General features: G+C 31.6%; 1 protein-coding gene across 1 annotated transcript in view; it reads left to right on the top strand.

Moving 5' to 3' along the window:
• hay (ATP-dependent DNA helicase hay) overlaps positions 1–16,478 on the top strand; it is a 74,988-nt gene that overhangs the window by 53,632 nt on the left and 4,878 nt on the right. Inside the window, exons 14-17 of the mRNA XM_085806706.1 lie at positions 2,271–2,473; positions 3,677–3,742; positions 6,071–6,207; positions 13,426–13,640. Coding sequence (XP_085662832.1) covers positions 2,271–2,473; positions 3,677–3,742; positions 6,071–6,207; positions 13,426–13,640 — 621 coding nt within the window. The remainder of the gene's footprint in view (positions 1–2,270; positions 2,474–3,676; positions 3,743–6,070; positions 6,208–13,425; positions 13,641–16,478) is intronic.

The following is a 16,478-nucleotide window of genomic DNA, read 5'->3' as shown; positions in this document are numbered from 1 at the left end:
TTTCTGTTCTGGCCTGGATGCTGTGGCTGAAGCATTGGCCCAGATAGGAATGTCATATTCAAGGTGTGGTCTGATGAGAGTTGTGTAGGTTGTTTGAAGAGTTTTGGGCTTTGTTCCTCAGTGCAACATAAGCTTTTTAAGCTTCTTTAAAGCTTTATTTTTATAATGTTTGATTTGTTAAGTAAGGTACAATTCAGTATGAAGTTGCATTCCAAAGTATTTTGGATTTGGCCTCATTGTGATAGTAGGCCTCATATGATTTCTGTGCTTTTGATCTGTAGTAGTGTAGATTGAATTTCAGTTTGAGGTTCTGATACCAAATTAGGATATTCTTTAGAGATCGGTTAATATGTGAGCAGATTTATCAGTGTTGTAGGAAATATGCTAAATTGACATGTAATTCATGCCATTTGTGATGAATATTGTTAACATATAATAAAAATAGTAATGGCCTGGGAACAGAGCCCTGGGTTATGCCTGCCCAAGTATTCATGCTTTTTGAATGAGCTTCATTGAATTTAACTTTACCTGTTTCTCAAGAAGTCAGGGATCTAAATAAGTGCATTACCTCTGACATCATATTTATGGACGATCTCTGTGTGTTTGTGCCTCCATCCTGTGTCGAACGCAGACGACATATCAAGAAAAACAACAGTAGTTTTCCTGGGATTTTTTTTTTTTTCCCCTGGAAATCAGCAATGATGGATTTGCAAAGAACAACAGCTGATTGGCAGTTGAATGATGTTTTCTGTAGGCAGCTTGGTAGTAGTGTAGGTTTCTTTGTTCAGTAAGAATTTTAAGGATTCTAGGGTTAATAATTTCTTGCATGATTTTGCATAGTATACTGGTTAATGCAATGAGTCTATAATTCTTTCACTTATTGGGAGTTTTCCCCCAGCATCAATATTAAGATTATTATTGATATTTTCTTTACTTTTGTTAATTTCCCATTTTTATTGATTGTTTCTAAACATTGTTTTCTTGCAACAATTCCAAAGTATTTAAGCATTTGGCCCAAAACTAGATCACATCATGGTGACTTTGTAGGATAAAAATTGCCTGTTATGTCATTCATTTCTTCCACAGTACTGTCTTCTGACATGGAGTTATTGTTTTGAACAAAAGCTCTGCAACGATGCATCATGTGTTGGTGTTGCATTAAGATTCTTCAATGATACTGCTCCTGGCCATCTAATATATTGGTCAACAGCATCCAGCACATATTTGTAGCCTCAACAACTTGGTTTCCACAGGTCCTATGATATGTCATCGATTAACTGAAATGGTCCATTAGGGCATATGGTTGGCATAATAGGAAATTCTTCAAAAGAGCACTTTTTAGCTTGACATTGATATGAAGTACATGTGTTGCAATATTCATTCACATTTTTCTTGATTCCAGGCCAGTAGACAAAATATCTCAATCATGTGACAGTCTTCTGGGTTCGTATGTGAGCTCCTTGTAAATTAGAATGAGCTAAGTGCAAAAGTTCTTTTTGTCTCTCCTTGGGAACAATTAACTGGTGAACCATTTCTCCTAAAATTTTATGTTTGTGGTATAAAAATTCATCAGTGACTATTAAATTATTGCTTCCATTCTTACATTTTTTATTAATGAGTTTTTCCCTATCATGTTTAAACATTTCATCAAAATTTTCAATTTTGTAAAAGGGCATTTTAACCAAACTATCAATAAATACAGAGAGGCTGTTCACACATTTTTTAGATGATTTTGCTTTCCTATAATAAAAAATCATCAATTTCCAACATAATAAATTGAACTAATTATTTTTTAGATTTTCTGACGAATTGCTTTACTGGAACATTTGTAATCCAATTTGAACATATGTAATCCAGCATAAATATAGCACTTCGTGTCATCACTGTGAGATTTCTTCATTGCATAATTAACATAAACATGTTGCTTGCTCTTTATAAGGTGTTGCAGTCTATAATATTAACACATGAACAAATACATATTACATAAATTGAATAACATAATATTCCTCTGGCTTCCTGTGTAACATACATAAGCCATTATCATGATATCACCTTTCTGATGTCAACAATTAATGTAATAAAATTATAGTTCAAAGAATGATGGATGTTAGAATAAAGAAACCAGAAATGGTTAGCAATACACTTGGAAAAATTATGCTTGTGGGAATGTTAGATTGAACTTCTACTGTATAGAAATAGATTCACTTCTAATAATTATGTGTATTTTATTTTCATAAAATCTTATGAATGTCTTTTTGTTTTTATAATAGAGGTCCACACTATACCAGCTAAGATGTTCAGAAGAGTATTAACTATTGTTCAAGCTCATTGTAAGTTGGGATTGACTGCCACGCTAGTAAGAGAAGATGATAAAATTCAAGATTTAAATTTTTTGATTGGTCCTAAATTATATGAAGCAAACTGGCTTGAACTGCAGAATTCTGGATATATTGCTAAAGTGCAGTGTGCAGAGGTTCGTGTTAATTATGTTTCATTGATACTTTTTTAAAGTAGTATGTAATTAAATTAAATAATTTAAAATTTGCTAGAAAAAAATCTAGTTATCAGAAAACTCTTATTTTAATACTATTTAATTAGCCAAAGGAAATGACCAAATATAGTAATGAGAAAAATTTTTATTACTAACCTACTTAACTTAATTACCAATTTCATTTTATTGTGAATTAGAATGGTGTCACATGGGAAAAAAACTACTATAAGTATAAAATTTTAGGTCAATTCCTCTTCCAAAATATATTAAGTGCATCATATTTTCTTTCCCTTAAATCACATGATGACTGCCTCTGAAAATGAAGAATGTTTCTATGAACAGAAATAAATATTTGAACTGAACATCCTCTATAGAAAACCAAATTCATCTGGAACTATAGCTTGTCTTAAAGAGAGTTTGTTGCATTTTTGTTTGCAAAATACTGTTGAGACCTTAAATAATGGAATATTAATATTTTATTGACAGAGTTACATTAATTGAGATGGTTCACTTGAGTCATCACAGTTTTCCAATAAATTTTAGAGTAGTTATTAAATTATAAATTAAATTCATATAAATTGTAAATATTCCTGCCTTTAATAAGAAATTATTCATATTCTGTCCTTTTTTATGACTACTTAAGTTATTTCTTGAATGTTTAAAACATCCATTGTGTTGCTTAGATTGTACGTATAAGATATTTTCTAAATTTTTCCCCTTCTAATTAAATCCGAATTTGCAATATGTATAAATGTTTGGTATCACAATATCTTAGAATTCCTCTGTTATTAAATTTTCAGGACAAATATTGATACATATCATAATTTTCATTTCAGATTGAATTAATAATGATATAATTCAAATAATATCACAGTATATTTTATGTTGTCCAGATACTTAATAATAAAGTATAATGTAAAATAAATAATTGACCTTTCTTGAATCAGATACTAAATACAATTCAGAATTATACATAATAGTTTTAAATTATAATTTTTGTCAAAGAAATAATAAGGTGTTCAATAGAAGAAATAATAGATAAGAAGATAATAGATAGAAGAAATAATAATAAGAAATAATAGATTTTCTTTTAAAAGCATCACATTATACAAGTGCTTTGATTATGAAAAATGTAGTGTATAGTTTCCTTTTAAATGTTAAAATAATTTTTAAATATATTTTTAGGTTTGGTGTCCAATGAGCCCTGAATTTTATAGAGAGTATCTAATAGCAAAAGCAGCCAAAAAGCTAGTAAGTTAACCACAATCTGCATTACAAAGTTATTTGATGATTTGAAAAAAATCAACTTTTTATTCTTAGTCTGCCCTGCATTGATTCTTAAGAATATGGTTGAATGAGTATAAGTACTGTAGAAATGCTAATTGCAAATAGAATTGATCTGTTTTATAGCATAATAAGTAAACCAATAAATTGAGCACATTGTGACTAATTATATAAAATGACATTGCAATTCATTTGATGCATGTGATTCTGATGTTTTGGAAATATGTTTTATTTTCATCTAATTATGCAACTTAATGGAGAACAAAGCAAAGGTACAATTATTGTCAGTTAATTTAGCTGACAGTGAATTGGAATGACCACTGACTGGGAACAAATCTCAATGTGTAAAGAGTTTTCTTTTCTTATTTGAAAAAATATGCCTTTTGTTGTTTAAGCTTTTTGTATTATTATTATTTAATGTGTTATGGCATTATTATCCTTTTAATGCATTATTGTATTTTATCTACACATGATTATTTTATCTATTGTGTTATTGTATTTTAATACATTCTTTTGAAAGAAAAAAAAGCACCATGAAGGAAGTGGTTGTTTTTGACAAAATTGAACATGTGTATAGCTAAGACACAGATAATAAAATGATTAAAAAATCAAAGTCATAGTACATGTTCACGGCTTACAATCGCCCATTGAGTGTTCAAATTAGTAGTTAGTTGAACTGCCCCTGGTGTCAATGCATGCTTGAATTCGTCGAGGCAAAGAGTGGTAGAGGTTCCTAATGTCATCCTGCAACACATTCTGCCAGGCATTCATCAGTTGTCGCTCCAGATCAGTGATATTTTGTGGTGCCCGAATCCGGCGGCCTACCATTTCCCAGACATGCTTGGTTGGTGAAAGGTCTGGTGACCTTGCTATCCAAGGAAGAGTATCAACTGTACAGAGACAGTCCAGAGATATGCGAGTGGTATGTGGCTTGGCATTATCTTGTTGGAAAATGGCCCCAGGATGACGTGCCATGAAGGGTAATGCAACCAGCCGCAGGATGGTATCAACATATCGTTGAGCTGTTAAAGATGTACAGAGGATGCTTAAAGATGACCTGCTGTCATAAAAAACAGCACCCCACATCATCACACCAGAGCTTATGGCTATATGCCTTTGTAAAAGGCTGACTGGGAGCGTTGGCTCCGTCCTTTCCGGACACAAACACGGTGGTCATCTGCTTCAAGAGTGAAGCGGGATTCATCACTGAACACTATATGATGCTAGTCTGGTGGCAGCCATGACGATCGGCTACAACACCACTTCAGACGACTCCGCCGAAGTTGTGGAGTCAAAGGCAAACATCTTAAAGGCCTCTGTGAGCGTAACCCTGCCTCAGACAAGCAGCGTGAGATGGTGGATGGTACCATAGGAGGTATAGACGTGGCTATAGTGCGTTGAATAGTTGACAATGATACCGTTGGGGCGTTTTGGGTCATCCTATCTTGCCTTGCATCTGTGCTCCTTGGCCTTCCAGAGCTTTCATTTCATCAGTAGTTTCTGTGTGGCAACCATTGCTGCCAACATCTTTGCACAGCAGTGTGTGTATGCTACAGGCGGCTGCCTATTGCTCGGTATGGCCACCTAGCTTCATGCTATCCTACAATGCGACCACGTTCGAAGTCGTTTAGTTGTCTGTAAGGTCTTCGATTTCATCCTGATGGCATCTTAAGTTGCTTCTTTACGGAATTACTATGGCAGCAACAAAAAAGATAAATTTTCCGCCTCTGTTACTGATTTTATACTTTGCGAATTGCGCACTAGAAATGCGTGCTGTGATCGCAATTTTTGTTCATTTGCCTTGAAACTTTGATCATTTGCATGTTTGATCAAGATGGTTTTGCATACCAAATTTTGTCACGATCGCAAAAGTCCTTCTTGCTGCTTCAGTTTTTTGGCAAAAGAGTGTATTATTTTTTATGTATTATTTCATTGTTTCTATTATATTATTACTTATAGTATTATATTTTAGTTTTCTTATTATAGTATTATTTATATTGTTATATATATATTCTTTTTTCTCTATGCATCTAGATATTATGTATTATTGTATATTATTATAACCTCTGTGTATTATTGAGTTTTTTAATTACTTCAGTAAGCATCATGGCATATTTTGTGAAACACAAGGAGTTGTGCTATTGTTTTCTTAAATAAAAGTTAAAAAATAGCATTTAATCTGCCTTTTATAATGTAGATTAAGTGTTAAATAATTTTATATATATAATCTTATTATATGTTTAATAATTTCAGACTCTGTTCAATTATTTAATATGTGTTTTATTTACATTTCAGCTTCTTTTTGTTATGAATCCAAATAAATTCAGAGCCTGCCAATTCCTAATTAGGTATCATGAAATAAGAAGCGATAAAGTAATTGTTTTTTCAGATAATGTATTTGCTCTCAAACATTATGCCATAAAAATGAATAGGTAACAAATATTTCTGCTTCCTTTTAAATTTTCATTAAGTGTTTTAATTAAGTTCATGGAATTCTTTTTCAGGTTTCTTGTAATGTCATGTATGTGTATGAAAAACTTAATTCTTTTAATTTTTTAAGAAGCCTTTTAATAATTTTTTCCTTTTTTGGTGTTTCATGCATTATGTATGATTTTTAAAAAATTTTATCTATTCCTTAGTTGTTTTTTTTTTTTTTTTTTAATATATTTTTCATAAGAACTTTGTTAATTATTAAGCAAAAATTTTGAGCTTCTGTTTTTATTTTATTATCTTCATTTATAGTAAAAGCATCTTATTTCCTAAAATTTCAGTTTATTAGGCAGAATAGAAAGTGGTATTGCAACATATTAAAAGTGTGGTTTTAACCCATATTTTACCAATGATCGAAGAAATTAAAATTTTTATTTGAAATTTCTAATTTTGTTTTCTAAATAGATAAGAAAAAATAATAAATTGAAAAATATACGAAACTTTTATTTTCTTTGAGTTTACAGGCTGTCCTATATATAGGACGATGGTCAAATCCAGTTACAAGGCATTCTTTTCTTTCAAGTCCATTCTTTTGAATGGAATGGTAAAAAACAACTCGAACATTAGCCAATATTAGATTTTTTACAAATAGTTGTCGGTTTCCTAATACAATTTTTTTAATTGACAACGATGTTGACGTCCATCACGGTTTTTGACAATCACATGATCAGTTTGCATTTGCAAGAAGTCCGGATTTGTCTGTTGCATACCTAATGTTCTGCCTTGAATTTTCCTAGGTATTGATAATCCCAAATAGCTGACTTTTATAGCCCATCGATATTCTAGAAGATCAAGAGCTTTGGTTTCTTTTATATATATTTTACAACCATGTCGACCGAAATAGGTCATCATTCTTTGATCAATGCTTAGATGTTCGGAAAATAATACACCTAATTGTAGTAAGCATCATTCAGTAAATCATAAATTGGACGTACTTTGTAAATAGAGGTAATGGTGCTATTGTGAATGAAATGAATGTACCGCTTGATTTCAAGATATCTATTTTATGGCATTGCTCGACTAAATAGTATAGTTCCTGTGTCTGGCACGTTTTCCCAAGACATTTTTTCAGGTAGCCACTATAAAAAAGTATACCTTAGAATTGCTTGAGTTCTTTTGTTTTGTCAGTGAAAAATTATGATTATTTGTCTGCCCAGTGTATCTGTTACAATCAATAACACCTTTGTCTATCATTTTTTCAGCGACATACTCAAAGAGTTCTGTAGGAGATTTTCCAGAAACAAAATCAGTTAGAGACTGACTAGAATCTTGAGAAAGTATTTCTGAAGCACGTGAATATTTAGGAACGCAATCTTTCCAATCAAGTTTTGGCACACATATTTATTTCATCATCTTCATTTCCTACTAAAGTTTCCACAGTTCCTACTGTTTATATAGTTCCTGCTGCGTTTTTGTCACAAATAGCTTATGTGCATTTAGTCTTAGTGCAGACATCGTGTATTTATTCATTGCCACTGACTGCATCTGGATCAGGTGGTATTATTACCATTTCCGGCTCAGTATCTTCATCATCTAATGTCATAAAATATTCCAAAGCTTCTTCAGATGTTAGAAATTTTCGACTCATTTTGGATGCATAAAATAAATATACCTTACAAAATAAACGTTCACAAAAGTAAATTTCTTTCATACAAATAAAACGTGTGAAACGGCTTTCAGATGCTAAACATACCTCTTTACAAAAGGAGACGCAGTGCAGGAAATAATTGATTGCTACATTTTACACCGAGGAGATGAAACGGGCGTAACCATTTCACTCCAAAGCGATGTTATGTTTTAACGTCATATAATAGTGGATTTTACTATTGTCCTATATATAGGACGCTCTAAAAAAGAAAGCAAAATAAGGATCTATAATATATTTTTCTTTCGGATTTTTTGTCATTCACATTAATGGAGACGTATTTTATTTAACATAAATTCAAAACTTTTTGTTTTACCCTTTTTTCCTCTTTTTTTACATGTTCAAAAAATATAATGCAAAAAATCAAAATTAGTCCTTTTTGTATGTTTTTAAAAAAACAGGTTTATAAAGGACAAAACTTAAAAGAAAATAGCTAATATAACAAGCAGCTTTCTAGCAATAATATAATGTGAAAGAAGTAGTTTAAACATTATTACTTTTTTTGTACAGCCATCAAATATGCACTGTCCTGCATATAGGACAAAATATGTCCTGCATGGTAAAATATGGGTTAAAATTAATTATTTGGTTATCCAAAATGTTCTGCATTTTTTTTATCAAAGTGTGTTTTCTTCCAATTATTATGTATATTTATTCTTACGTTGATAAGGAGAGACCTTGATTAAAGTGGATATTTAAATATGGTCTTTTCTGTTCACAATTTTATAATTCTAGTCTGTCTTGTGGCATAGTTTTTGTTTTGGTCTATGGTGAATAATGGAGAACCAAAAATTTTAATTTTTAAAAAGAAAAAAATGCTAATCAGACCACATATAATTTTTTGCTGTATATTGACAAAGTGCTGTTTTTGATGACTAAATTTAAAGGTGCTTTGAAAGATTTTCAAGAGCAGAAATTTCAGCCTCAAAGGTAATGATCATCCTTTTAAACAAGGAACCTGTTAAAAGAACTTATTGCTGAAAATTCATATTATGCAATTCAGGAATTATCAAACAAACTAAATAGTCTATGATCATTTGAAGATGTTGGGTATGTAAGCCACTACATTGTATTGGTACCTTATACTTTAACAGAGGAGAACATGTTTACTTGAATTTCAGCATGTAATTCTTTACAGAAAAGAATTAAAGAAGCTTCTTTTTCAACTGGCTAATTACTGGAGAGGAGAAGTAAATACTATAAAATAATGTTACAAGAAAAAAGGTCATGGGTCAAAAGAACCTCCTTTAGTGATATTAAAAGAGGGTCGCATTGCAAAAAAGTAATGTTTTGTATATAGTGGGAGTACAAAGAAATTATACACTAAGAATTGTTACCATCAAATCAGATAATAAATTCAGCAAAATACTTTTCCCAAATAGCAGTTTTAAAAGCAGAAATTGAAGCAAAAACAATCAAACTAATCAATTATTGAGGGTATCTTTTATCATAACACTGAACCTACCTTCTGATGAATGTCAATAATTTACTGAATATGGCTGGGATGTTTTGTGTCATTCCTCTCCCATATTCATTAGACCTTTGTCCTCTCAGATTTTCATCTCTTCAGGCCATTTCAAATTTTTTGAATTTTCTGTTCATTTCTTTGAATACTGTCAAACAGCATCTTGATAACTTCTCTAAGAATATACCTTATGACTTTTCTAAAAAGGAATTTACCAAATTCCTGTAGAAGTGGTAAAAAGTCATAGAACAAATTGGTGCATATGTGATTTAATGAAATTTTCATGTTTTTGTACTGCTTCATTTGCATTTATCGTAAAAAAAAAAAAAAAAAAAAAAAAAAAAAAAAAACCACAGAACTTTTCAGGTGACTTAATAATTAATTGCTATAATATTTGGTTTATCTGGGGTTCTGAGCAGGGTCGATAAAATTTTAAAAGGGGTCAGTGATGGTCAAGGAGTCGATAGCTGTACATACATCGACAGTTGACCGGCAAAATCAAGATCCCACTAATTACAAAAACATTTAATTATAAAAATTTTTAATTCAGTTGTTTATTGATGTAAAGCTGTAGCCTGTAGTTAAATATAAAATACACAAAAATTATTTAATATATTTTTTAAATCAATAATATTTTTAATATATAAATATTTCATGCAATAAAGTGCAAATAAGCTGTCACTGAACCAAAATAGTGATATTTCTCTCTTCTTATCTAGTTAGTCATGTGAATAATTTACTGCAGAAAACAAAAAGCAGGTTGAATAATGTTGAACAATTTTATTTGAGTTAAGCAATTTTCTGCTAGCCGGGGGAAATATATTGCATCAGTACATCAGACATAACCATTACTTTAATTAAAATCAAATTTTTGTGCTATTAGAACCTGTAATTTTGTTTCTGAAAACTTAGTTTACATTTCTAAAATTAAGATAACAGTAACACAAAAAATAATAAAACATAAATCTAACAAACCATTTTTTCAAAACTTTTATTCACATTCTTAGTCTAATTGTTATGATTATGCTGTATGCTGTTATGATTATGCTGTATAGAGAAAACTGTAAGGAGGGTCTATGAAGAAAACCATTTTTTTTTTTTTTTTTTTTTTTTAAGGGGTCAATGTAAGAAAAAAGGTTGGGAAACCCTGATTACCTGAATTTCTAACATACAGTTGAAAATCAAAATTTTATATTTTTCTAACATTTAGTAATATGCAAAGTAGTTAACAATATGTGCCACAGATTCATTGATATATGCTTTACAGTGGTAGTTTGGCATTGTCCACCAGGTGTTTTTCAATCAAAGCAAATGATATTTAAGGATGTACCTGGGATTTCTGAAAATATGTTTGTCTTTTTGTTAATTATTTTTAAAAAATTTCCATAAGTTTTTTTTTTTTTTTTTTTTTTTTTTTAAAGGCTGAATACAATGTATAGGAGTTGATTACTTTTCTAGTCCCCCAAAAAATAATTTATTCCTTTTTTTTTTGAAGAATTTTGCAAAACGTAGTACAAGCATATTGATCTACATAGTTTACATTACTGATATCTGTGATATAACTTAGAACCACTTCAGACTTATACACTGATGTAATATAATGGTAGGTTTCATTCCTTTATGATGGAAACTGCTGAGCATTAGAACTGTCCTCTTACACTTTCATGCAAGTTAAGTTGTTGTTTGTGTGTTTCTTTTTAGGATGTGCCACTTTACTCCACTCCTTCCTCTTTGTTATTATTGTCAAGTTAAAAACTTTAGTTTTTAAATGTATGAATATCTTCTTCCAGTTGGCTTAACTGTGCCGACAGGGTGACATTTGGTAGTTCTACTAATAATGTTGATTAATATCTATTGGTAAAAACTAAATAATCTTCTGCACTAGAAACTCGATTCAATAAATTTTTATTTTATAAAGGTAAAGGGTTGTGGTGCTTACTAAAATATCAGATTGGAAGATACATTCAGATGTTAAGCTGGAAAAATAGGGAAGTATTGAAAAAAGATATCCTGTTGTTGAATCAGCTGCTGCATAGATGTGCATTTCCTATTTGGTTGGATTGTATGTTTTGAATGATATTCTGGCTTTAGTTTTAATGACAGATTAATCAACAGAAATTGCTGGATTTGGTATGAAATACCATAAAAGTTTTGAATATGTATTTCAAATAATCACTGGCATTTGGAATACAAGTTCTATCATTCAAGAAATTAAATCTAAAAGATTTGCGTAAACCTTTCGTTATTGAGTGTTATGGAAAAGAAATATATTTACTATCCTTAGCAGTTGACTAATAATATTTTATACCTGAATTATTCTAATATGTAGAATGACACTGATAAAAGCTAAACATTCCTGTTTTTATCAATATCATTTGTGGCAAATTTGATAATTCTTAATACCCTTTATACACTGAACAGTCAAAACATTATGACCACTTATTCAATAATGCATTTTATGACCTTTGGCCTGCAAAACAGCTGCAACTCGCCTTGGCATGGATGCCACAAGTGCTTGGTAGATGACTGGAGACAGGTTATACGAAATATCTAAGCAGCAGTCATGCAAAGTTGAGATATTCTGACATGGTGGTGTTTGAGCTGTAAGCTGTTGCTCCAAGACATACCAAATGTGCTGCTTCAAATCCAGCCAGTTAGGTGGCTAGGACATTTAGTGGAATGCATCTTCATGCTCTTCAAACTACTCCCAACGTAATTCGAGCCTTGTGACATGGGATGTTGTCCTGCTGGAATATTTAATTTCCAGTTGGGAAGACAGAAGCCATGTAAGGGTGCAACTGATCCACAGTTATGTTCAGATAGTCCGAGCTTTCATCGTCTGTTCTACTTACAAGTAAGGGTCCCACAGGCACCCATGAGAATATTCCCACCCTCCCCAAAGCATAATACCGCCACCACTAGCCTGTGTGTCACTTGTTGTATACTGGAGGAACTTTTTACCTGGAAGATGGCGTATCCTGACATGACCATCAACATGATGAATGAGAAATTATGATTCATTCAACCAGATAAGTGTCTTCGAGTTATTCTTGGTCCAGTCTCGATGTTCCCACGCCCACTGTAGGCATAGCTGACAGTCACACTTGGTCAACTGAGCCACACGAGTGGGACTTCTGCTGTGCTGTCCTATATCAAACAGTGTCCAACCAAACAGTGTGTGTCTGGCACCGATTTTGTTGTGCCAAGTGAGATAGTCTCTGATGTCCTTTTTCTTTGATGATGCATGGACGTCCAATACTTTGGCATCAACTGCTGGTTTCACCTTCATTTATCTACTTTGCATAAATACTAATAAAGGCAGATCTTGAACAACCTACCATTTGTGCAGTTTCGTAGATACTCGTTCAGGCCAATACAATCCACCTTCTACTAAATTCAGATCGTCCAGCGGCCAAGCAATAAAGTTGCTGAAAACTGGTAGTTTGGTCCAAGGTTTGAATCCCACAAATGGGCTGGCTGCATGGTCATTTTCATAGTTTTCACCATGTGTAATGTGTATGCTAGCCAGTTTTCCTTATAAAGTCCTCCTGGAAGGCATCCCTCCCTGTAGGCAGATAGCCCTCTAGACTTTGCGGTAATTATATAAACCAACCAAACACTCATCTATCATACACTTAACACTTACTTTCTACTCTCTCTTACTTTCTACTCAATTTCTACATTCTCTCTCACTGCACTCACAAAAGTAAGTGCAGGAATGATTCCTTACCTTCTCCAGGAGCGCTTAAATACCACTTAATCACGTGACCTCCACGTCATCCAGACGGGTTCATTGAAAAATGTTGAGGTGGTCATAATGTTTTGGCTCGTTAATGTGTAATATATAAAATTTAATAATCTGTATATATATGAAATTTTGCATCTTTTTTTTAATTGATCCTTTTTTGTTAATTGGGATATCAGTCTTAATTGTGCACCAAAGTGCCAAATGTGGTAATCTATTTTTTAATTTTATCTTAGCCTAATAAAATTTTTATTCTTATATTCATTCTTTTCAGGAAAAATTGTTTTTGTTGTTTTTCATTTCAGACCTTATATTTATGGTCCAACATCTCAAGCTGAGAGAATGCAAATTTTGCAGAATTTTAAGTATAACCCTAAGGTGAACACAATATTTGTTTCCAAAGTTGCTGATACATCTTTTGATCTCCCAGAAGCTAATGTCTTAATCCAAATATCCAGTCATGGCGGCTCAAGACGGCAAGAAGCTCAAAGACTTGGTAGAATTCTGAGAGCAAAAAAAGGTTCTTTTATTAAATTTATTAACTTAATATTTTGCCATATATGTATTAATGCATGAAAAATAAATATTGTTTTATACAAAGTCCAAGATCAGGACGTCCGTGATTCCTGATTTATGATTTTTCTGGGTATTAAGACCATCACTTTAAATCTAGTAAGATGACATATAGAAATTATGAAATTAAAAATATGAAATAATGAAGTATTTACGTCCTTGAAACTTTCCAAGATTTGCAGGGTTCAAAGATTCAACTAGTCCATCTCTGATAAAAATCAAGTCAGGGTTTGTATTAATGCCAGTCAGTCATGAAGATAACATTTTATGACAGTTTTATCTTCACCAGATTGTGCCACTTAGGAATATTTATGTAGTAAGAAATGTTTTTAAAATAAAATTACAGTTATTTTATTTAATGTTTACCTTTTCTTTTTAAATCAATCTCATTACCTATGTTACTACTTTATATGAATAGCTTAAGTTATGCAATCATTTTCCTTGCTAAAATTTTAAAATTACTAATCTAGAAATGAGCTTTTGGACTGTGTAATTTTAGTGATATTAGTATGATAAATTTTATCACTAAATGCATGTAAGATATAACAAAATATAATAGCTGCTTTAAAAAAAATAATTGGCGACCTCAAAATTAACATTTTAGATTTGATGCTCTCACCTCAAATTCATCTGTTCTCCCAAATTCGATATCTTTCTATGTTTATGTAACGCTACTGGAAAAGAGCAACTAAAATTAATATTAACCTATCATAGCTTGTTTATAGAATTGCACCTACTTTGGTATAAATACTTCTGGCAACCTAATTATGTCCTTATTCTGCTAACTTCTACCTTGCTAATATCTCCTCTCTTACCTTCGCTTCTGTAAGGTGCCTGTTTCATTTCTTGTTAAAAACCAATGTACAGGGAAATGTATTATATTTCATTATGATTGAATAAATATTACTGAGATGATTTTATATGCGTGGAAATAAAGATGACAGGGTTCGTAGCGGTCCTTATAAGTGCTTATAAGTCCTTATATTTGAAAATAAAATATAAAGGCCCTTATAGGTGCTTACTTTTAATTTAAAGCCCTTATTTTTTTGTTTTTAGTGCTTATTTTTTGCTTTTAGTGCTTTTTTTTTTTTTTTAATGAACGCGCTATTTTTCCCGGTACCAAAGCCGAAACTAAATAAACAACTTTTCTTCCTAATATGGAATGTCAGATGGTAAATCATACTCCCAGAAATAGCTTTTCCCCTGTCTCTGCATTAACATAACCTTTGGTGTGCACGAAGAGTACAGACAGGTGCCCGTCGTTCTATTGGTCAAAGAAATGCGAAAGTAATAAATAAAGGGAAAGTAATCGAATAGTCAAAATAATTTTGTTTTTTTGGCCAATACATTATACAGTACGAAGATTGGGAGGTTCTCCCCTTTCTCCGCAAAATCTCGAATATTGAAACTGTTACGGTTCGTTGCAAAACAAGCAACGGACTTTTTTTTTTTTTTTTTTTTTTTTGTCACTTTCCAATCTGGATTGAATAGGACTAAAAGTTCTGCGGTCTACCAACCCAAGCGAAGAATGATTCTATTCTGAAAATTTAACGCCGTCTGTTGAAAATTAGAATGAAAAACACCCCAGTTATTTAGTTCTTTATTCTCCCAATACCGGCAGCTGTTGATTCCGACTGCGTAATATCACGTAGGGAAGAATTACGGCGCACGTATTGCGCAATAACGCTTGCAATATTTTGCAGAGATAATTAATTTTGATGTTCTGCCTGAGATTTGTTTATGAACACTTAAAAGAGTTTTGCTGTGTTTGCTAAGCAGAATATTTTTCAGTTCCATTGGTTTATTTTTATATGATGCGCATATCGAAATGTCAAAAGCATTTATTTAGCGGAAAAATTTAAAGAGCGGCTACAGTCTACCCCCCCCCCCCCCGCTCCTCTTTTTCAAGTTACGCTCGACTGTCCGAATATTCGCCAATTTCCAAGTATGCGGGTTAGTTAAGATTTTACTGTTAAAGGATTACTGCATGAAGCAAATTTCTGTCTTCTGATTTCAGAAATGTTCCTCTTTTTTACTTAAATTACTTTGCTTGCAATATCTGTTAAGAGAAAACTGATATACAATGAAAATTTAGAAAATGTTCAGAATTTAGATTTAAATTATTTAAATATCAATATGAGTGCAAAAATAAAATTGTATTTATTATTAGGTTCCAAGTGAATACAATAAATATGCCTTATTATTATTTATTTTCTCTATTTTGAACTGAAATTTCATCATTAAATCTTGTACTATAGTTTAGTTCTGCATAGTTTCTTTTTTTTTTTTTTTTTTCTCTCATTGTAAACTAGTTCTGTAAATTGAACTATTATTTAAAATTTAAATAAAATAAATAATTATTTTCCATGGTTGAGGTAATGCTTATTCTTTCTTAATAAATACTGCATTTCTCATATTTTAAATTACAAGTCTAATTTTTAAGGTTATGCAGTTGTGTATAATGTAATTAGACAGGTGCTTATTTTTTTCTTAAAATGTTCTTGAAAAGTGCTTATAGGTGCTTATTTTTTTAACTAAAATGTGGCTATGAACCCTGGATGAGAATTGGCTGAACTTAGTTTGGCATCAACTTCTTCCTCTCGCCCTAAAACTCAGCCATCACGGCAGTGCTTCTAAATCATTACATGCATATCATTACAAAGGAGATTTACATAGATATAAAATTTTACTGACATGCCACTTGTTACATTTGAACAGATGGCAGGTAATTTCAGTTTGAAAAGATAAAAATTTTAATTTTAATTTCTAATTAAATTCTAGATAA

The sequence above is a fragment of the Stegodyphus dumicola genome, chromosome 12, assembly GCF_044657685.1.
Source record: "Stegodyphus dumicola isolate Sdum_Otavi_A_Nest chromosome 12, ASM4465768v1".
NCBI classification, from domain to species: Eukaryota; Metazoa; Arthropoda; class Arachnida; order Araneae; family Eresidae; genus Stegodyphus; species Stegodyphus dumicola.
Note: the sequence above shows the minus strand (reverse complement) of the source record. Positions and strands in the feature narration are given on the sequence as shown.